The sequence below is a fragment of the Cyprinus carpio genome, chromosome B15, assembly GCF_018340385.1.
Source record: "Cyprinus carpio isolate SPL01 chromosome B15, ASM1834038v1, whole genome shotgun sequence".
Classification (NCBI taxonomy): Eukaryota; Metazoa; Chordata; class Actinopteri; order Cypriniformes; family Cyprinidae; genus Cyprinus; species Cyprinus carpio.
Genome location: NC_056611.1, coordinates 5,653,517 through 5,676,486, shown reverse-complemented (window position 1 = coordinate 5,676,486; position 22,970 = coordinate 5,653,517). Strand labels below are relative to the sequence as shown.

Below are 22,970 nucleotides of genomic sequence, written 5' to 3'. Positions count from 1 at the left end.
GATACACTAAAAATAAATTCACACACACACACACACACACACACACACACATTTTACACACTTACTCTGTAATCAGTCATGCATAGGTAAAGTGAAACCTGGTGACCCAACCCGCCTTTTCAGTGTTGTTGGGGCAAAGGGAAAAAGTGGAATGAGCATCTTCACTTCTATTTTTTCATCAAAAACAGATGCATTTGTTGGGGGGGGATCATCTATGTCAGTATTTTTTTAACCCGAAGGGAAAAGTGAACAAAATTGGGTTTTAGCACCTTTAAAGATAATGTTTAATGACTTCAAGACAAAAAATAAAGGGTTTGCATATTAACCTACCAGGCTTTTTAAAATTTTTCCCCAATTATTGAAACCCCTTTGAGAAAGAGGGTTCTTGGGGAAAACAGGTGCTTTTTTTCTGCACCCATGCAACCCCATTTCTTCTTGACTAAAGATTTTGGGGACAAAAAAGGTTTTTGGGGGTTTACTAGAACAACATCCCTTGTTCCATTCCGCCTCCCCCATTGGGAGTATCATTTTTATTTGTGGTTTTAAACCTTTTAAAAGCAGGGGGTTGATTTCCAAAAATAATAAAAAAGGGACTCTTTTCCCAGGAAAATTTTTTTTTATTATTTTTTATTATTATTATTAATTTTTTTCCCCTTTTTTTGTTATTTAATGCCTGTCTAAAAAAAAATCAAATTGATTAATGTTTTAATTAAATTAAGCATTGATCTTTAAATTTTATTCTGTTTCTGAAACTGGCATTATTTTCCCCTTTAGATACTTGCAGTAATATTTAACTATAAGTAACATGTCAACTAGCAGTCATTAGAGTATTAGTGACTGTCTGGGTAATTTTTGCCAACACTTTTTATTATCTTTTACTGACTGTAAGAAACTCTGCAAGTACTTGTCAGCTTATTCTACTAACCAATGTGGGAGTCTGCTAAAACTTTTAAAGAAAAATTTGCTGACATGCAGTTGCCAAAAATTATTTTTTAGTTAGTAGAATGTCTACAATGGACTCAAAATTAACTGTAAACATTCATTTAGCAAATTTAGTGGACAAAAATTTCATTTATTATCACCACTTAAGAGCTACTGATTATTCAACCATTAGCATTTGGATTGTGCAAAAATTTGAACAAAAGATAAAATGACAAAACTTCGTACAATATCAAATACATTAAAATGAAAACAAAAAAAATAATCTTATATCTGCCATATTGGTAATCAAAGTTCAAAACCCTTCATTTTTTTTTTTGGAAAATTTGAACGCTTATTTCCCTCATTTGCAGACTTGTTGGCTTTTCTCTCCAAAGGGGCCTTCTAATTTCCAAAAAGTCAGACCCCCCTCAGACATAATCTCTCCTGTTTATATCTATTCCCCAGACATAGATTTGACCCCTGAGTAGGGCCAAAAATTTTTTCGGCACAGCATTGTTCTTGGGTTTTGGGGGAAAGGAAAAGACAAAATGACTCCACCTAGGAAACAGCAGGCAGGGGCGCCCCATCCGGGTACAAGGGGTTCCCAAAAACCTCCCTGCCTCCTCTAGAAGCGGATTGTGGAAATCCAGGCATGATGCCGTAGCGCTCCAACATACAGCCATTAGCAGCAGCAAGTCAACTCAGTTATTAAACGTCACCCGGTCGCCAGGCATAATGCGCGGCTTGTGTAGCTGCATCTGATGTGCAGTGGTGCACTTCGTCCCCAGCCACAGCCAGGAGTCATGCCCAGCACACCGAGCAGCGTACTCACGACCATCAGAGCACGCGCAGCCTGCAGGTCATCGGGAAGCCCCAGCATGGAGTCGTAGACACGGCAGTGCATCTGTCCTGTGCTCTGCACCACGCAGTTCATCCACAAACCTTCCCACACGATCTGCGTTGATGCGATGTTTTCTGGCCTATGTATGCCGCCACTCTCCACATGGGCAGACAGCAGGCCACCATCCCCCCGAGCCACCCCGGCACGGTCAGGCAGGCATCCCCAGGATCTCCAGGCCGGCTGAAGCCATCGTGCTTCGCTCCTCTGTTCACTTTCACAGACCGTGGTGCTCAGGATTCAGGATTAGCTCAGATATTAAAGCTGTTTGTTCTCAGGACTGTTGACATGCTTAAATGAAGAAACGGTGAAAGAGGGAGGGAGGAGAGAGATACACTTTCTACAGTGTTTATACTGCTAAGAGAAGATGGAAGGTGGAGTCTTAAATGATATCGTGTTTTTGTGTGGTACAAGAGAGACTGAGGCTTTTTGTAGCACTTTCTTGTAACAGCTGGCAATATTAAAATGATCCACTCAAATGCTTCATATCTGAATTGTTTATTTTAGTTTAGTTTTTTTAATGACACAACACAATGAGGAAGAATAGCAGCATGTAATCATACCTCCCTAGGGAAATAAAAAAAAAGTGTCCTAAGAAGGAAGCTTAGTATCAAAAGTTAACTTTTTAGTTTGAAACAATGCACTAAAAAACAGACAACCGCATTTCTTTCTCCTTACTTGTTCACCCCAGTAATTACATGGTTCAGATTTCAGTCTGGTTGATCTTTCGGCACCTGCCTGCCTTGCATCATATAAAAGTTTACATTTTTGTACCACATTAAAAAGAAACATCCTCTAGTGTCCCTCATGTGGTCCTTGAAAGAAAATTGCTGAATCACTCCTCTTTCAGTAGAGACAATTCACCTCTTTGTTTTCATTAGTAAGACATATAAGCGGGAGTAATCATAGGTATCCATAGATTGTATGGAAAAATGTGTTTCTAGCACACTTACAGTTTTCCATTTGTTTGCACATACATGGAAACACATTATTAACGTTAGAACTTCATTAAATTAAATAAGCTTTGCACAGTTACATAATTTGTGTTTACCCATTTACCTGAAATGACATAACGGTTTCATTCTGTTCTGTGTGATTCTGGTCATTTCAACGAATTCCGTCACTACCCAAGACTAAACCTTTAAATATTAAAACGAATTAAAATTTCATGATTTCAATAATTTGATAAATGAATCATGTAGTTAATAATTATTTTTTGTGTTACTATGGGACATAAAAAGACAAACACTCCAATAAATGCTCATAAATGTAACTCATTCTATACTATATTGTCTTTAGAAACCATAGCTTCTAAACTATATTGTCTTTAGATACCTTGTTCTAATAACCAGGTGAAGAAGAAGCACTTTAAGTGGGACGAGGTATGAGAGGGCTCAGAGGAGAAGCATTATCAGAGTTTTAGATTTTTTTTTAAAAAGCATACTAAAATTACTTTTTATTATTTTTATTATTATGTCCAACAACAGCCCAGACAGCAACATAGTGTTGGCCCAGATCCGGCCCAAAGTGAAATCCATGCAGATCTCAAAATATGAGAAAAATGATTGCACTGTATCATGATGTAAAGGCCAACAAAACAGCCAGTGCTGGGGGAAAAGTTACTTCTAAAAGGAATGCATTACAAGATTGTGTTACTCCCTAAAAAAGTAACTAATTACATTACTTTTTATGGAAAAAAGTAATGTGTTACGCAATACTTTTGCATAACTTTACCACGACTGAGATGTCCTTGAGCAAGGCACCGAACCCCCAACTGCTCCCCGGGCGCCGCAGCATAAATGATACCCACTGCTCCGGGTGTGTGTTCACGGTGTGTGTGTGTTCACAGGCTGTGTGTGTGCACTTTGGATGGGTTAAATGCAGAACACAAATTCTGAGTATGGGTCAACATACTTGGCTGAATGTAACGCCACTTCACTTTAAAAAATAATATCAGGCTGTACAGTAGAGGGCGCAGCTCAAACAAACCTTTCAGCTGTGCTGCTATTCTGGATTGCATGAACAATAGGTTACAGAAGAAGAAAGTTCAACACATTCTTCAGCAATAAAAAAAAAGAAAAAAGAAAGAAAATGTATAATTGAATTGGATCATTGAAGATCAGCAGCAAAAACATTGGTTAATAAAATTGGATTTAAAACATAAAGGAAACTTGTCCTGCAATAATTAAATATATTAAATAGCATACTCATAACTTACTTGAAAAAAATAAACTATTTCTTGTAAGTTTAAAAAGTAAACTTTACTAGTTGCTTGAAGGAAAAGTAGTCTGATTATGTAATTTCCATTACTTGTAATTAGTTACCCCCAACACTGAAAAGTGATAACAGCAATGTTGCAATGAGTCATATTTAGAATTACTGACCTTTCCCAAGAAGGTTTACATTTAAAGAGTGTTAAAGCACACTTTCAGCCCAGTGTCTGGATGTTATCCACTAAGGCCATAGTGTTGTGATCCATACTGACCACTATTAAGTCTTCCTGCAGTGCATCTGTATGGTCACATAAGAAATATAATCAAAGCATCAATAAACAATTTCATAGCTCCATATGTTTCAAACATTGCTCCAAAATACAATACTCCATTCTCATTATTAAGAACATTATATTTTGATTTCATAAAGTCAAATGACTTTCCAGATCTCAGGATCATGGGCTATGGGAAGCTCTGGACTAGTATGTTTGATTCATTCAGAGAACTGAAATTTCAAAAAATAAATAAAACAGAGCAAATAAAGTATAATGATATTAATAAAAAACAGTATTCTTCCACCAAACAATGTAGTTCCTCAGAAACAGTTGTGGTTCCAACAAAGTAGTTGCCGAGCAACACACAGATGTAAACAAAAGGTGCATGGTTTGTACAGTAATTTACAACAGTTTTCGAATGTGTATGAGGGGCAGTACAAGCCATAATTCATTCTGCCACTCTCACACACTTACATTCTCCTTTCATATAAAGATATATTTTTGCTTTCACACATACATTCTCCTTTCACATACAGACATACATTTCTACTCTCACACACACATACATTCTCCTTTCACAAACACACATATATATAGAATGTATGTATGTCTGAAGAAAATATGTATATGTAAGAGAAGAATGTATGTATGTGTGAGAGAGCGTTATAGTGGAAACGGAAGGCAGGTCAGGCGCGATCAGAGTCACTGGGACAGGTCCTGATCAGCATGGCTGAGGTAGATGAGGTGCCTGCAGAAGTATTTCAGCAAGCTATGTGGGTTTTAAAAAATAAATAAATGAATAAATAAATATTATCATCGTGAAAAGGTTACATGGGCTTGTCCCTTGAGCGACTTGTGATTGAGGACGCGGGCTCAGCCTCAGTCGTGCTGCCAGATACACTATATTATAAGTGTCTATGGATTTTTTTTTTTTTTTATTTAATGGAAGGAAGTACTTTTTTTAAATTAAACTAGACTGTTGATATTGTTTATAGTGCAAAATGTGGACACCTCGCCAGAAAAGTACTGCGAAATGTAAATGGAACAACATATTTCAGGTTTTACAGAAATGTAGGCGGAATAACATATTTTCAATGAGTCTGCATTACAATAGTATGGGGATTTGTTGTGATATGTGGGAAAAGGCGATAACAATAAGAGTAAGAACGTTATGTATTAGAAAGATGTTTATTTCTTAGAAAGCTTTTCTGGAAATATTCATGAGAGAATACCTCAGGACAACACTTGTCTTCCTGTCATTTCCTGAGACCAGACTTAAACTTTAACTAAACTTGTCTCAAAGTAGGCTAGTTCAACTCTGTTTTGGGAAAATGCTTTACAGAAAAAAATATATATTTTAAATGATTAATTTATTGGCTTTCCGTTTACCCCTATTTGCACTGTATCAAACTTGTCCATTGATTATTAGTTTTTGAACTTTATTTGAATTTAAACATTTCTGTTCTTCTGTTCGTTAGATTTATATTTTAAATATGCCTTCAGAAAGTGGAGAGGATTCACTTCCTAAAGTCTTCTTATCCAAGAAATATCTAAGCTTTTGTTTTCTGATGTGTAGTCCACTGTTCTTCTTCTCTTCTGATATGTTAATTGTTTAGAAACTCAGCGGTCTGTAATTAGCTGACCGGGTCAAGCATCAGGTGCTCTCAGTGTTGTGTGGTCATGCATGATTATTAGAAAGCACAGCTGAGTCATCAGTCTTTTGATTCTTCTAGATCGCTATCACAGTGTTGATCATCCACAGAAACTATGTCTACCATCCCAACAGCCCAGGGGTGAAACTCTCTGACTTCATGCATGCTGCCTCTCCCCCGTCAGCCCCGGGGGAGAAAACTATTAACAGTTTCATTAGTATTCACACCGGAGTCAACAGAGTGTGAGACAAATGACTCACTGCTGGAAGTGGAAGTAGAAGTATATATTTAGAAGAAAAAAATGCATTTGTGTATTTGTTTCTTATCTCAAGACATTATTGTTTTTATTTTAATCAAATTTTCAAAAGGTTTCAAAAGGTTCAAAGGTTGACTCTTCTGATGATATTATAAAACTCATATTGTATGATGTTTGTCACAATTCACATCTTTTCATATGTGTAATATTTCCCATGCACTCATTTTCCTAAGAACTAGGTTTGAAAGTTTTCAATGTAACTAAATGTTTAGATGTTGTTTTTTTTTTTTGTTTTTTTTTGAGTTTGATGTTTTTTTTTTTTAGTGTGTTCTGAAAGAGATGTTAGGACAAACCCAATTAAATTAACTAAGGGTGCGCTTGGATGTTTGAACAATCTGCAAAGTATAATTCACTATATTACCTAGATTATGGTCATGTGATTATGACTACTGTACATAATCTTTTAATGTCAAATTAATTGATTTTTACTTGAAAGTAGCTGTTTTTGTATTTCGACTGAATTAATCCCATCCCATGTTTGCATTGAAAAGTTGGATACTAGAGTCTTAGATATGCTTTTAAAGAATTCAAAACAACCCTCTGAGAAGGTAATCTTTGGCAGTCCCACCATCTTTCCTCGGATCCTTAATTGCAGACATTCCTTACCTGTGTACGTGTGTGAGGAACCGTATCCTCTTTCCTCCTGCCAAGGGGGATTTTAATGAGTTGCCATGGTAAAACAGAGCCATTATTGTCCTTCTGGCCACCAAGCAGAGCCTTCTTTCATTTATGAAACAATCAGTATCCCTTACTCTGTCCCTCTTTTTTTCTGTTTTCTATACAGCAAACACCTGGGATTGATTCGTCCCCTCCACCATGTGCCTCTAAATGTCTGCTAACCCTCGGACAGTGAACACTTTTTAGTTCTTTTAACTATATAGTGCTGCAGTGGCTTTAGGAAAGATTGCACCTCTTTCTCTGGACACTGGAAACCAGGTCAAGCAACTGCATGTTTTTTTTAATCTCGTTTCTCTCTTCAGAACTGCTTCTGTTAGAAAAACATGAAATATGAAAAGAAAAGAAAGTTTCCAGTCTTATTCAAGCAACTAGTTGTTTTTGAGAGTAAAAACTGAAAGCTTAAGAGAAGGGAGATTTAGCGAGAGGGTGGCATGTGATATGCTTTGCTCAAACATGAATAACTTTACTAAAGCCTATAATTAAAACGGTACAGTTGTCACATAATTATCTGTAAGTAAGGGCGATGAAGTGCGTTATGTAAAATCCTCCTTCTAAGCTAAAGCTTATCTGCAATTAGCAACAAGAGAAAAGACAGTGAATCAATATTCAGATTCTTTTGGGTGTGTGTATTAGAGGGAAAATCTTTTTTATTCATTTTATTTTAATTCATTCATTTTTTGTTTTTTGTTTTTTTACATATTGCCCAGAGTCAGTTATATGACTTCATCTTTTCAAAACCCTTCACGTGCTTATAAGGACACCCATTTTTTGTATTATATTTGTGTCTGCCTTGCTTCTAGTTTATTTATGGATTACTCCTACGCTCTGTTGTTGCTTGTTGAACCGTGAAGTCACGCTAATGTTATTTTCCACAAAAACTATGAATAACCGTAAAAAATTGTGATTCATAAAAATGTCCCGTTCAGCAAAAACAAATCCACCCATATGCAATTAGAGCTGAGGCTCGTCACTGGGATTTTGCTTGATTAATGACACCACGGGGCCAGGGGGCAAATCATGGTGACGGTGCACCTGAGAGTGATCATGCGGCCCCTCCTGTTTCACTTCACATAAAAGGGCCCGCTTTACTCCCATGTTTCACTAAAGCAGCTCTAGAGACCGAAGACTGTCCTTTTACACACAAGTAAAGCAGCGTGCTAGTATGGTATCAGCAGGGGTGCAGATGCTGGGCATAGCCCTGGCCATCATCGGCTGGATCGGGGTGATCGTGGTTTGCGCTCTCCCTATGTGGCATGTCACGGCTTTCATTGGACAGAATATAGTCACTGCGCAAACAACCTGGGAAGGAATCTGGATGAGCTGTGTGGTGCAGAGCACTGGACAGATGCAGTGTAAGGTGTATGACTCCATGCTGGCCCTCAGCTCAGATCTGCAGGCGGCTCGAGCCCTGACTGTCATCTCCATCCTGGTGGGTGTCGTCGGCATCCTGCTAGCGTCTGCTGGAGGGAAATGCACCACTGCATCGAGGATGAGCGCGCCAAGGCCAAAGTCGGCATCATTTTCGGGAGCCATCCTTCATCGTGGCTGGAGTTCTGTGTTTTGATTCCTGTTGCTGGACTGCCAATACTATCATAAGAGACTTCTACAACCCCATGACCATCAGCGCACAGAAGAAAGAGTTGGGAGCTTCCTTGTTTATTGGATGGGCTGCTTCGGCACTGTTAATTATTGGAGGGTCATTGCTTTGTGCAAACTGCCCTCCTAAAGATCAGTACACTGCTAAGTACACAGCTCGGCCTGGAGGAAACAAAGGCTATGTATGAAGAGGAACCAAGGAGTACTGCAAATAGTGACTTTAATTTCCGTAATTTGGTCATTTTTGACCTGTTGTGTTGACTATGCATGTGAATGTGGGTTGAATTTAGCTGTCAGCTGCCAACATTTGATAGTAATGGTGGAATACAAAGAAAGAGTTTCAGGTCACAGTACTGCCAAAAATTGTAAACAAACTGTAAATACCTTTTTTTTTTGTTGTTGTTTGTTTTGTTATTTTTATTTTCCTTGCTGTATTCACACACTGTGGATTCCCTTTTCAGATATAGTGTTAAGGATTTATACAAAATGTAAATTAAGTCCTGTTGTGCTTTGTGACAGATATTTGTGCTGTGCTACAAAACATTTCAATATGCATTTCAATAAATAAATTGTTTACAGACACATATTATTCGTTCTTGTGCTTCATTACACGCGGATGAAAATGGATATGTGAATTTTTTTAAATGATAAAAGTCTGGACCTAGCAAACAGTTAAGTTTGTACTTAGAAAGACAGTTGGGTTCCTGATAATTATCTGATAAACAAGTGATCTGGGAGGTGTCACTACTCATGGGAAGTATTAACTACATGAGGAGTGCAAAAGATTCACACACACCCACACTTAGAGTAGTAAGCGTCAAATGAATAGTGTAAGACTGTAAGCATTCTTGAATAAAAAATATACTTCAAAATTATTTGAAATATAATATATATATATATATATATATATATATATATATATATTTCAAAATCTGACATATAATAGTGAATAATGTATACAAAAATATCGAAAATGTTCTTAGTATAAAATCTTGCATTCATTTGTGTTGTTGGGTAGGACGCATAGTTACTTCAGCCATCTACTGGCCATTACTGTCATTACATGATTTTTACTTGAACATGAAGTCATGTTATTTTTATTTTTATCACTAGATGGCAGCATTCTGGCCCAAACGTCCATTTTCCCTTTTTTCTTTACGCTTAACGTTGTAGAAGTGTAGGTTTTTACTGCATTGAAGCTCGAAGAGTTTAGACACATGTTTGTACCTGTGAATAAACTATGACAATGCCCAGTAGAGTTTTGTAGCCATTAATCTGTGTGTCTACACACACACGCACACACACACACACACACACACACAAATCTACCTTGAGAGGTAACTGCAATAAAGGTATTTTGATGTGTTGATGAATAATTATGATTCACCATTGTTTCCCTGTTGATGTACAGTTTACTGTGTGCTATTAAATGCAACAAATAAATTCATAATTATAACAATTCATTATATTCATTAGCATATTTTATCTGTGGTTTAATGTAAAGATGGGTCCTTGAGGTCACATACTTCTGGGTGAATCCAATGAGATGAATGGAAAACATACATCTCCCTCCAGTTATTATAGATCACCAACTGGTCAGTAAAAGATTTTAATGATCCCTTTGTGTGGTTTCAAATGAGAGAATTTTGTAATGTTTTTCTGCACTTATTATCTACCTATCATAAAAATGTGAAGACAGCATACATTGTATATTTCCAACCATATAAAGACCATATTTTTCATAAAGCCTTTTATGTCATTTTGAAAAGCTATTTTTTAACTGACCTTGAAGGACCTTGAAGTGTTGCTGTACCTTTGAAAGCCATTTGTTTTGTGTTTATAGTGTAAATGAGCAATCATAGGGGCTCTGCGTAGAAATCATCAGCTCATGAGAACCAAACTCCACCTTTTTTTAAACCTTTCCTATAAATAGCAAAAGTCTCTGGTTTGCACACTTTCGTCTGCTTTATCACTCTAAAGTCTGCATGTGGTTTAAAAATGGTCTCCCAAGGACTCCAGATTATGGGCATATCCACAGCCATGCTGGGTTGGATTGGGGTCATTATCGTGTGTGCTTTGCCCCGTGGGAAGGTGTCTGCGTTCGTTGGGGCCAACATCGTCACAGCACAGGTCATCTGGGAGGGCATGTGGATGAACTGTGTGGTGCAGAGCACTGGACAAATGCAGTGTAAAGTCTACGACTCCATGCTGGCGCTCAGCTCCGATCTCCAAGCGGGCCGGGCCATGATCATCATCTCCATTTTGACTGGACTCTTTGGGATCGTAATTTCTCTGGCCGGTGGGAAGTGCACCAACTGCATTGAGGACCAAGGGTCCAAAGCAAAGGCGTGCATCATTGCAGGCATTTTCCTAATTATCTCTGGACTTCTCTGTCTGATCCCAGTGTCGTGGGCGGCACACACGACCATACAGAACTTCTACAACCCGATGATGGTGGAGGCCCAGCGGAGGGAGTTGGGCGCAGCTCTGTATGTCGGCTGGGGATCGGCTGGCTTGCTTTTACTGGGAGGAGGATTACTTTGCTGTAACTGCCCGCCGAAGCAAGAACGCATCTACAACCCCAAGTTCTCTGCTGTGAGATCCAATTCTGCTCCGAGAGAGTTTGTCTGAGATGCAGAACCCATAGAACTGGTCTTAAAATGGACACTCAAGTGACTGATTGATCTAATTCATCACTGTATATCAGCAATTCATTACTTGAGAGACATTTTTTACATGTAATAGCATAACATTTTCAGTCTTCCTCTACATGTATCATTTAATACTTTCCGTTAGATAAATTCTTTTTATGATGGCAATTCAGTCGCTAGAAACATCATGGGTTCAATTCTCTGGGAAAGCTTGAACTGATGAAGTGTATTCATTCAGTGCAATGCAGGTTGCTTAGGATAAAAGATTAATGTATATATTACAGCTTTTAGAGTGGAATTCTAAATACAGATCGTTTATTTATTTAAATGTGTACAACAGAGTTGAGTAGATTTACTTACAAATTGTAATCTGTGACTGTTTCAAAATTACATTAAAGAATTTAAATCGTTTTATGTAATATAATCTGACTACTTTCTGCAGCTATATGCAAATAAGAAATAGCATTAATTTGTGTATTTAAAGACAAAAGCCTTCCAAAGTCATAGTAACACACAGTTTACTCATTGAGTGAGAAGTCAAATAAACATGAATGTGTTCATAAGTGGCTGATGCAATGCTGAAATGTTGAGAAAACACTTAAAATTGAAAAAAAAAAAAAAATTGTAAATCCACGCATTGGTCAAATGCTGCGTGGCCTCTCGGTTTTCTGTGTAATTATATCCACATGACTGGTATCTGTGTGAATGTCCACAAAACTGCACTGTATTTCTGTGTTTTATATTCTAAATGTATAGAAGTGGAAGGCTATTTTAGAAAGGAACATTTAAAAGATGAAAAAGTAGAGTTAGGGAGAATCAATGAATTGTAAATAATTAATTGCTATTGTGTGAATAAACTGCAATCACGTCATAAATAAAAAAGTAACTTTAGTCTGATTTTAAGTATTTTAATATGTAATCTAATCTAGTTACAAGTACTTAATTTTTGGAATCTGATTACGTAATCCAGATTATATGGAAACTAAAAAAAAATCAGTTACTTTACTACCCTGCACTGGTGTACAATAATACCTTTTTTATTATCCTCTAATTTATCAGGTGTATTACATATTTCAATAAAATAACAACAAAGTATCCTTAGTCGTCTAACTGTGATGTATGGTATTAATTCAGAATCAGAATCAGAATCAGAAAGAGCTTTATAACCATGTGTGTTTAAAAAAGAATGCATGAAGCTAGAATAAAATGTTTTTGTTTACTAGCAGATACCCTGTTCTTTCTTTGGATGTTTTGTATGTTCAGATATTCATATAACAAAATATATACAAATTATTAAACCTAAATAGGGACATAGTAGTATACTTAAAAAGTATGATGTAAAGTTCACTTAAAGAAAACTATAATAAACTAGTAGTTTACTGAGACTATACTTAAAAGTGTACAAAGACTTTAATTAGTAAACTATCAGTATACCTATATGTTCACTTTTAGTATAGTTGCAGTACAAACTACAAACATGGGTAAACTAGTTGTGTACTCAAAGTTTACTACTGTTATTCTTAAAGTATACTTAAAAGAATACTTCTATATACTAAAAAGTGAGCCAATTTAGTCCCAAGGAGTATTGAAACAGTACACTTACAAGTATACTACTAGTACACTGGTATTTGTATACTTGCTACATAAAGTATACTTAAAAATATACTTGAACTTTACTTAAAGTTTATTTTATTAAGTATGCTACTTTTTGGTAAGGGATTATCTAGACCAGCTATATGCAGTCAAAACCAGATCTGCCTCATTTTCATGGAAATGGAGCAGGCAGCATATACGAAGAATCTTTCTTTGGAATCTTGTTCGGCAGGAATAACCACAAAACTCCTCCCAGTGAGGATATGTGTCTAAATCAAACAGGTCATCACTTCCTGCTTGTTTCTCAGACACCTATGGGTTAAGAGCAGACCAAGAGCTGCGTTTGAGTTTGACAACACCAGCAGCTTCAGCATGGGGAGGATTGCTAAAGAGGTTTCCGGCCAGGTCCTGTGCTTCATTGGATTTATTGGCATATGTGTCTGCTGTGGCATTCCCATGTGGCGCGTCACTTCGTACATCGGTGCCAACATCGTCACGGGCCAGATGGTCTGGGATGGTTTGTGGATGAACTGTGTGGTGCAGAGCACAGGACAGATGCAGTGTAAAGTCCAAGACTCAATCATGCGACTGACCCAGGACTTGCAGGCGGCACGTGCGCTGACCGTCATCGCAATAGTGATCGGCTTCATTGGGATGCTCTTGACGTTTGTGGGAGGCCAGTGCAGCAGCTGTCTGAAGAATGAGTCCTCCATGGCCAAAGTGGTGATTTTGGGCGGCATCCTGTGCATTGTAGCTGGAGTCGCCTGTCTCATTCCCGTCTGCTGGTCCTCAGCCTACACAATCTCAGATTTCCAGAGCGTTCTCACAATCGAGACCCAAAAGAGGGAGCTTGGGGCATCCATATACATTGGCTGGGGCGCCTCAGGGTTTCTTCTGTTTGGAGGGATCATTCTGTGTACTTCCTGCCCACCAAGTGAAGATATGTATCCAAATTACCCAGGCATGTACCCCTACCAAGGACCTATGTATGGGCCTCCTGGACCTTATATGCCTGCCAAAACATACGCACCGAGTGCTGTATATACTGGAGCTTATGTTCCTAACAAACCTTATCCGGCCCCAACTTACTCATCTGTTCCGGGACAATATCTTTAGCTAATGGACAATAATTTTAACTGACACTTTCTGAAAAATTGTTTAATGTAATGTCTACTTAATTCAGTGTTTGCTTAAATAAAATGTGTAAATGGTATGTATGACTTGCTTGCAGTGTCTTATTCTTTGCTAGTCTTTGAATAGAGATGATCTGGAAAATCTTGTTTTTGTACTCTTTTCTCATCTCATTCCATTTGTTCTACTGGTAGATATGATTTAATGCTAATGAAGTATGTATATATGTATGTTTCAACAGAGAAGATGAAATTTGCAAGTACTATGTCAATAAATATACTTCTGGATTATTATAAATGATCTTGGAATTTCATTTCTATACGTATTTATCCTTCATTAACTGAAAATTGAACATTAAACCTTTATTGCCTATAGCTGTCAAATGAATAAATGTTAAAACACAAAATAAAAATGACTACAAATTAAAATATGATAATATCGCTTAGCTTTATTTTTAGCTTCAATTGTTTTGTTTTCAGTCTCGCGACAAGTTTGTGTGTGATATCTACCCAGTCCTTTTGGTTGATGACTTGGTTCCTTTGTGTTTGTGTGACCCTTTATTGTTCATCGTTAATGCGCTTCTCACCGAAACCAGCCGCTGTATCGTGTTTCCTTGCTGGGGAATCTGGTCAGGCTTGAAAATTCACCTTAACCTGGTTTCAGGTCCATCTGACCTGGACTCCTCCCTTCTGAGACAACCTTAAAACTCTGAAAGCTAGGATCAGAAGTCATTACTACGATTAACAGAGGAGCAAACACTTCCAAGCCAACGAAGCTGAGCAAACGAGAGCAAAATGGTGTCTATGTGGTCGACAGATTCTAGGCCGGTCCCTGGGCAATTATTGGTTTCTTGGGGAGCGATTTATTATTTGTGCCCTTCCTATGTGGAAGATGTCTGCGTTCATTGGAGCCAACATCGTGACAGCCCAAATCGTCTGGGAGGGCTTGTGGATGAACTGTGTGGTCCAGAGCACAGGACAGATGCAGTGCAAAATCTACGACTCGCTGCTGGCTTTACCTCAGGACCTGCAGGCTGCTCGGGCACTTGTGATCATCGCCATCATTATCTGCCTCTTTGGGCTCATCCTGGGGATCGCCGGTGGAAAATGCACCAACTTTGTTGAGAGAGAAGACTCCAAAGCAAAGGTGGCTATTGCCAGTGGTGTGATCTTCATCGTCGCTGGAGTGCTGGTCCTGGTCCCCGTCTGCTGGTCAACTAACACCATCGTCAGGGATTTCTACAATCCCATTCTCACAGATGCCCAAAGGAGGGAGCTAGGGCCTTCTCTCTATATCGGATTCGGTGCGGCTGCACTGCTAATCCTGGGAGGAGGCATTCTGTGCAGCTCCTGCCCGCCTAAAGAAGACAACTACAACATCAAGTACTCTCAGCCACGGTTCCACCGCCACCAGCAGAGCCTACGTCTGAAAGTAATCAAGCATGCAAAGACATTTTACTTACAAGGACCCTTTTTTTCGTAAAACCTATTTTTTCCCATCTCTGGATTTTTTTCCCCAAGGAGAAAAAAAGGAAGGACAGTACTAAGAAAAGGACAGTGTGTCTGATATGGCGTGGTTTATTTACTGAGACTTTATGCTGTGATTCTACAGATTGCTGAACGAGAAAGTGTGCATTTATAATGTGATGAGAGGAATCTAACTCAGGGAAGCGACGGAGATCTGAAACTGTTTTTTTTTTTTTTAGAAACAAGCTGTTCCTGTAATTTATCTTCAGTATGACAATATGAATAGTTCTATTAATCATTATAGGTATCTGACTGTTAATAAACTACAAAGGCCATGGTTTTATAAAATGTGCAATAACCATCTACATTTTTTCCAAACATAAATAAGAATTTTCGCACAAAGATGTCTTTAATCATTAAATTTGTCTTACTCTGTTTATGGAAATAAATGCTTCTGTAAAACAATGTATTAATACTGCATTGGATTCATTTCATAGTAATAGTTATTCTCACATCAAAGAAAACATTAAGGATCGTGCTGAAACTGTTGAAAATAGGACAGAGATGTTAGAGAAGATCTCCTGTAAAACCAGTTTTTAGCAATGCTGTTAAAAAAAAATCTCTATTTTGCTGTAAAAAAAAAAATTAATAAACAACTATCAGACATGTTTAGTCTGTCTCCACTTCATTCTAAGAAATTTAGTGAAAACTGGACCTACTAAACAATTGTTTCTTCAGTAATATTTGATCATTGGACTGTGCATTTGTTTTCAAATGGGTGAACAGATAATCTATAACTTTTTTTTAAACAACTGCCAAAAAATACAATAATGCTGCTCAGTGGTGAAAGACCAGCCAGTGGTGGATTAAAATGATTTTTAGCCAGCAAGCTTTAAAAAAAAAAAAAAAAAAAAAAAAAAAAAAAAAAAAAAAAAAAAGGATAATTCAACATAAATAAAATGAGTGTAAATTCACCAGATCTAAGTGAAGATGCTATAAAGAGGAGGAAGGAGAAACAGATTTTTCTCAACCACACTTTCTTACTTTTTTCCAGCCTTCCTGGAAAAGGCAATGGCTGTGTTTACAGTGAATGTAGAAGAATATTATGTTATTAATCAGAATTTGGTCAAATTCAGATTATGTGTCTGTGTCAATACTCGATGGGTCATACAGGTATAAACAGTTGAATGTGTTGCTGATGCGCCTTTTTGAAATGTGGGCATCCCAACATCATCAAACCCATCCCTGAGATTAATGTGCATTCATTTCAGCAAATTAGAAAAAGTAAAAAAAAAAAAAAAAAAAGGTTAGCACAGATTTTAAATATTTCATAAATGCAGAATGTTTGAACAATTTTAACATTAAAACAGAAAAGAAAAACACAGAATCTCTATTCCAACCAAAACACTGTGAAGTTGTTTTGCTGAAACTTTGTTTCACGGATCCTCCCAAACCGGTTAGACAAGATGCCAGCAGTGATGCTAGCATAGGCATTTGTCTGAATATTAATAACAGGATGTGGGTCGCATACATTTGCAAGACATTTCTGTGTTAACTTTGAATACTGTTCTTCATGTGGACCTGGATGAATATAGAAACACAGAATTGAACCTGTAGAAAGCTTTTGGTATGCTTCTAAACAAGTTTGAATAAACAAAAGTGCTCCCTTTAGGAATTGACAAAGGACCAAAAGTGATCTCTCATATATTTAAAAACCCTTTTATTGTCACAAACGCATAGAATCTCACAAAGCTGCTTTGCCTCAGTTTGTGCAGATTCTCATTTGGACTAGAATGAATTTTTCTGAATCTACGACTCCATGGTGGCGTTGAGCGCCGATCTGAAGGCTGCTCGTGTCCTGGTGGTGTTTTCGATCCTGGTGGGCATCACTGGGATTCTTTTGGCACTCGTCTCAGGGAAATGCACCAACTTTATAACTGAGGAACGAGGAAAAGTGAAAGCATCTATTGTTGCTGGCGTGCTTCTGATGGTCTCTGGAGTTCTGTCTTATCACTGTGTATAGTGAACGACTTCTACTGTATAATCCCCTGTTGCTGGATGCTCAGATGTCCACAGTTTTATATTAATGAAATATGCCCATACTGCACTTTTTGTTTTCCTGGCCAAAATATATTTTAAATATATGGTGTAAACAAAGAAGTTAAATTAAATATATTTATTATGCTGAAAATACATTTTGGTATAAGAAGGTTGAAACTAAATATATGTCTACATTTCCAGTCTTTAGTCTAAATGGAAATGTGGACTAAAAAGCCTAAAAGAGATCAAAGCTAGATTTATGATTCATTATAATTTTTTTAATAAAATAGATCAAATATATGTTCACAATATGTGTTATAGACACCAAATAAAAATGGTCTTCAAATGTGAAATGTGAAACCATTTTCTTGCATTGAAAATATGGAGACCAGAATATATTTTGTTGGTAGAAAATATATTTACGGAAACACATTTTAGCAAATACATTTCTTGGCCCTATTTTGTCAATTTTAATACATACATTCACTTATTTTTTTTTATCCTGTATGGGTGTTTTCCAGCATATGGCTGGTTTTGTTTTTGTGAGATTGAATTTACTGCCAAAAAAATGTAACTTATTCTGCTCAGTGATGAAAGAGCTCCCAGTGGAAGATGTAATTTGGTCAAAGATTATGTATCTGTGTCACTACATGATGGGCCATATACAGACATAAGTATAGTTGCTGTGGAATGTTTTGGCTGATGGGCCATTTTAAGACATTGTTGTGAGTTTTATTATTTGAATGAAACATGCTTCCTGAATCCTTGTTGGAGTTTTTATTTTATTTCACTAATTTGTTTTTAAATTTAATTTTTTTATTATTTTGCTTAACTGTGTTCAGTCTCATTTGGTTTTCTGAGTAGGAGGATTGGAACACAAAGTACATAGCACTAGGAAAACCTGCTGTTCAAGAACACCTACTGATAGCATTAGTCAGGCACAGAAACCACATGCACTTTCAGAACAAGATGTTTTTTTAACAATTTCTATTACACTACAGCCATTTTTACAGTGGGTTTAGGTTACAGTAGTTTATTAATTATGATGACAACATGATGTGTATTTCGCCTGTATTGCGTGTTTTCTCACCTGTTCAAAGAGTTATAAACATGAATGGTTAATGTGACATAAGTGCTTCTTTCGGTGTCTGACACGTTTGAATTCATAGTCAATATAAACAAGAGTTAAGTTATTCTGTTAAACTGAAAACCAGTTCTCCCACCTTGCCTGCAGGCTCACATTACACAGGCTCAAATACACAAACAACGTGGCCTTGCTTACAATGAAAACATCATTTGTTCATTTTCTTATTTTCCCTCCTCAACAGTCTCGAGTCACAGAGATACTTCAGATAACCACTTCAAGGAAATGTCATGTATTTTTTTAAGCGAAGCACATGCAGATTATTTTATGTCAGAGCACATGCATTGCATTCTCAGAGATGTAAACAAATGATGTCATAGACAGAAACAAAAGCATGGCAAGCACCTCTCCAGCTCTCTGTTGAGAGATCGGCTCCTCAGTCAGTATCGGTTTCATTCACGCTCCAAACACAGATGTCTCGGTTGAACTAATTCCAATTAAACCTCACCCATAGTTTGATATACTGCTCCCTATCAAGAGAAAGCCATTCATATTCTAGCCCTTACAGAGCAAAACTATATGGGAATATACTGCAAAATATAATGCGATGTTTTACATAATACATTTCCATATATTGGAAACTAGTGCTTATATTTTTCAATACATGCTCAATATATTTTTACACATGCAGTATCATATCTTATCACATGTTCATCTATATAAGGCGTATTACTCTATATATAAATTACACATATTGTCATATAAGTAAATATATTGTCACATATTTTTCGATATATGAAAGCGGCAATTCCTTATGTATCATTCAATATATATTTACAAGATATATTATTCTGTATAATTTCTAATATACCGTTATGTCATTTAATACATTGAAATATATTTACTTTGTAGTGCTGCGACTAAATCAGAAAAAAATAAAACAAGAATTTCTAATGGTTGTTCTCTATCCTCCGCAGCCCCTCCATGGCTCTGCAGGTCTTGGGAATCACTCTTTCAATGATTGGCTTTGCAGGAACCATCATCATCTGCGCTCTGCCCATGTGGAAGGTGACGGCCTTCATCGGCACAAACATTGTGGTGGCTCAGGTCTTCTGGGAGGGCCTGTGGATGACGTGTGTGTACGAGCGCATCGGTCAGATGCAGTGTAAACTCTACGACGCGCTGCTGGATCTGGATCCTTCCCTGCAGGCGGCTCGCGGGCTGATTGTGACCACCATGGCTCTGGACTGCTTGGCTTTCCTCATCTTTCTGGTTGGGGCTGACTGCACAAACTGCCTCAGTAACCCACGAGCCAAAGCACGGATCGTGGTGGTCTCTGGGATCACCTTCATGCTTTCTGCACTGACCGCTGTGGTGCCCGTTTCCTGGACGGCCGACTCCATCATCAGAGACTTTCACAATCCTATCGTGCATGAAGCGTTGAAGAGGGAGATGGGGGCGGCGCTCTATGTGGGCTGGGTCACGGCGGGCTTTCTGTTCGTCGGTGGGGCGGTTCTCTGCACCAGCTGCCCACCAGAGCGGCACAACTACTCACCGAGATACACAGTATCCAAGACTGACACTCACAGTGGCTACGCCATAAAGAACTATGTGTGATATACAACACATGACACTAAACGGACTCGCTGATCAAGTGCAACAGTGATATTACACAACTGATAAACAAGTTCAAAGAATATAATATAATTGGCTTTTGAGGTTTCTGTGCTAAATAAGAAAAGTGAAAATAGGTATTTTTAATTGACTACCAAAAGAAAGAAAGAAAGAAAGAAATTTGTGCTTGTCAGTTTTGTGTACTAATCTCTGTATGTATAAAAAAAATAAAAACATTTAAAACCTTAGATGACTCAGATTTAGATGACATCAGTATATGAATATTTTGTGAGTGAATGTGTGTGTGTGAGAGAGAGAGAGAGAGAGAGAGACAAAGAGATTATAGAGAGTTTATTAATGTGTTTAATATTGTTTTCTGTTTTGTAATGCTTCATACAAATAGTAAAATGATTACTGATCAATATTACTGAAAAATAACCCATGAATTATTCCATTAAAATGAAGACAATGCATTCAACTATTTATCTCAAACTTTGATTTGATATTTCACATTATGCATTTATCTAGTAGAAATAAATTAAAGAGATAAACCACACAAATTTAAATTCTGTCATCATTCAATCACTTCCATATTATTCCAAAACAAAATATTTTGATAGATATGAACATTATTTTTTTTTATGCATTGTATTTTAAATGTAATAATTGTGATTTTGTGTGATATGATTACTTGTTTAGTTTTTAATTTAGGTTGCCTAATCAGGGAATGCAAATGAAAATAAGCCTTTAAGGGATTGCTCTGTTTCTTTTAATTAATGAGTTCTGTCCCCATCAAATAAATAAGTAAATAAATAACAGTTTTGATTACCATTGACTTACACTGTCTAGAGAGAGAGAAAGGTGCGCAATGTAGAATTTACATTTTTGGGTGAACTGATCCTGTTTTAAACCCCACAGCTTAGCCTAACTAGCCTATGCTGTGAACCAGAAAAATCTGAAAGAAAGAAAAAAGAAGGAATTAGTGAAAAAAAAAAAAACATTAATTAAAGAATTCATACGCCATGTAATTGTACACGTTCTGAGGTACTTTTTTGTTAAGAGAAAGTATAATTATATACAAATAGTGTTTTGTCTCTTGTTAGAATACCAAAAAAAAAAAAATAATAATAATAATAAAAAAAAAAAAAAAAAAATGTACAATTCAAAAGATGCATCTCGTAGAGGGGGGGACGTCATAGTGACAAGCGTTCTAAAGATCTGTGGCGCTGAATTCTGTCTCGAGCTCAGTGTGTTTGTAAACTGCAGGATGGAGAGGTAAGTTCAATACCGACGGTCGAGTGAAGTTTCCTCGTGAAGCTTCATTCGGCGAGTCTGTGCTTAGGACTTCGCGGACTGCGTACGCTAAACGCACTTCCCGCGAAGGACTTGACGTGACTGCTGCTTCAGTTGTGCCGCGGAGCAGCACCGGTTACCGGCACGGACTGGCACCCGGTTTTACTCGTGCACACCCTGGGGTGAGGCGCCAGCGCACGCTTGGACTGGGTGCAGGGCTGGCACTGAGGAGCCCCAGGCAAACACGGGAAACCGGTCCCTTCCACAACATATAGAATTTGGTGGGGGGGGGGGAACATTTCTTTTTTTGTAGGGTGATTTTTTTTTGTGATTTCATTTGATATTGTTATCCAAAACAATACCAACCCGTATTATAAATTAGACTGAATTTAACACCAAAACAGTATCAACATAGAACAATGCTACACATTTTAAATGGTCATCAATGGGTCATATTGCACAAATATTATTTAGTACTAAAAATCTCCTCAGAACATTAAATATTATTAAGCTAAAATATAGTAAATTTATTTAGTTGTGTGACCCAAGTAAAGACCACCTGTGGGTTAAACATTAATGTTGTCTCTTCATAACGCCCCAGAATAAAATGCTACTGTAAAGCCTAGTCCAGGGGTCTGCAACCTTTTGGGCATGAAGTGCCACTTTAATTATTATTATTATTATTATCATTATTATTATTATTATTATTCTTTTTTTGTTTTGTTTTGGTTAACCGCAGTGCCAGTACCATCCCTACCAATCTGTATTTGATTATCAAACTAATAATGCAGAATCTTAAATATTTATCCTACAGTGGGACCCTACTGAACACCACTGTGTGTGAGAGACAAGGCCAATTGTGCATTATTAGATTATATTAGTTTAGATTCAACTTTATTGTCACTGCACATGTAAGGTACAAGGCAGCGAAATGCAGTTAGCATCTAACCAGAAGTGCAATAAGCAGTAAGTACAGAATATACAAGGTCTACAATATGTACAATAACTATACAGATAAGTATTATGGACAAAATTTACAGATTTTAAATACTATCAGCATGATATACAGATAGGTGTACTATGAACATATTATACAGATGAATATGTGAAGTGTATGTACACTATAGGCAGAACTATGAACATATGAACAATTTAAACTATTGCAATGGAAAGTAAAGTGCATAGAAAATTCAGTGTGCAATGGATTATTCAGTGTTCCTGGATGAGCAGACAGTAGTGCAAAGTAATAGCAAGTTTGTTGTTTTTGCTTGTTGTAAATAAATAAATAAATAAATCAGTCAGATGTAGTGATGAAGTGGGGGAGGAGTCTGTGTGTATGGTGTGGGGGGTGTCAGAGGGCAGAGTTCAGCAAGGGGACAGCTGTAGGGAAAAAGCTGTTCCTGGATCTGCTGGTCCTTGTCCGGAGGCTCCTGAAGCGCCTCCCGGAGGGCAGGAGGTTAAACAGTCTATGGTCAGGGTGAGAGGAGTCCTTAAGAATGCTGCGAGCTCGACGTACACAGCGTTTCCTCTGGATGTCCTCAATAGCAGG

The 22,970-nt window shown here is 37.4% G+C and overlaps 3 protein-coding genes and 2 pseudogenes across 3 annotated transcripts; 4 read left to right on the top strand and 1 right to left on the bottom strand.

The window, feature by feature from the left end:
- Positions 1–1,085: 1,085 nt before the first annotated feature.
- On the bottom strand, positions 1,086–2,012 carry LOC122139751 (annotated as a pseudogene).
- A 5,045-nt stretch (positions 2,013–7,057) lies between these two features.
- Positions 7,058–20,210, top strand: LOC122139775 (claudin-4-like). The gene is made up of 2 exons (XM_042738994.1): positions 7,058–7,211; positions 19,492–20,210. Exon 2 carries the CDS (start codon positions 19,499–19,501, stop codon positions 20,129–20,131), a length of 633 nt encoding a protein of 210 aa, XP_042594928.1. The 5' UTR covers positions 7,058–7,211; positions 19,492–19,498; the 3' UTR covers positions 20,132–20,210.
- On the top strand, positions 8,059–8,823 carry LOC122139776 (annotated as a pseudogene).
- On the top strand, positions 10,499–12,427 carry LOC109065962 (claudin-4-like). Its single transcript, XM_019082944.2, has one exon. It carries the CDS (start codon positions 10,548–10,550, stop codon positions 11,178–11,180), a length of 633 nt encoding a protein of 210 aa, XP_018938489.2. The 5' UTR covers positions 10,499–10,547; the 3' UTR covers positions 11,181–12,427.
- On the top strand, positions 13,082–15,458 carry LOC109065959 (claudin-like protein ZF-A89). Its single transcript, XM_042738995.1, has 2 exons — positions 13,082–13,672; positions 14,741–15,458. Exons 1-2 carry the CDS (start codon positions 13,166–13,168, stop codon positions 15,404–15,406), a joined length of 1,173 nt encoding a protein of 390 aa, XP_042594929.1. The 5' UTR covers positions 13,082–13,165; the 3' UTR covers positions 15,407–15,458.
- Positions 20,211–22,970: the final 2,760 nt, after the last annotated feature.

Bases quoted from the DNA above. Each gene is read 5' to 3' on its own strand.
- LOC109065959 (XM_042738995.1), top strand. From the start codon at position 13,166: ATGGGGAGGATTGCTAAAGAGGTTTCCGGCCAGGTCCTGTGCTTCATT. The intron at 13,673-14,740 runs GCCTCAGGGTTT...TGTGGTCGACAG, and splicing joins CCATATACATTGGCTGGGGC to ATTCTAGGCCGGTCCCTGGG.
- LOC109065962 (XM_019082944.2), top strand. From the start codon at position 10,548: ATGGTCTCCCAAGGACTCCAGATTATGGGCATATCCACAGCCATGCTG.
- LOC122139775 (XM_042738994.1), top strand. From the start codon at position 19,499: ATGGCTCTGCAGGTCTTGGGAATCACTCTTTCAATGATTGGCTTTGCA.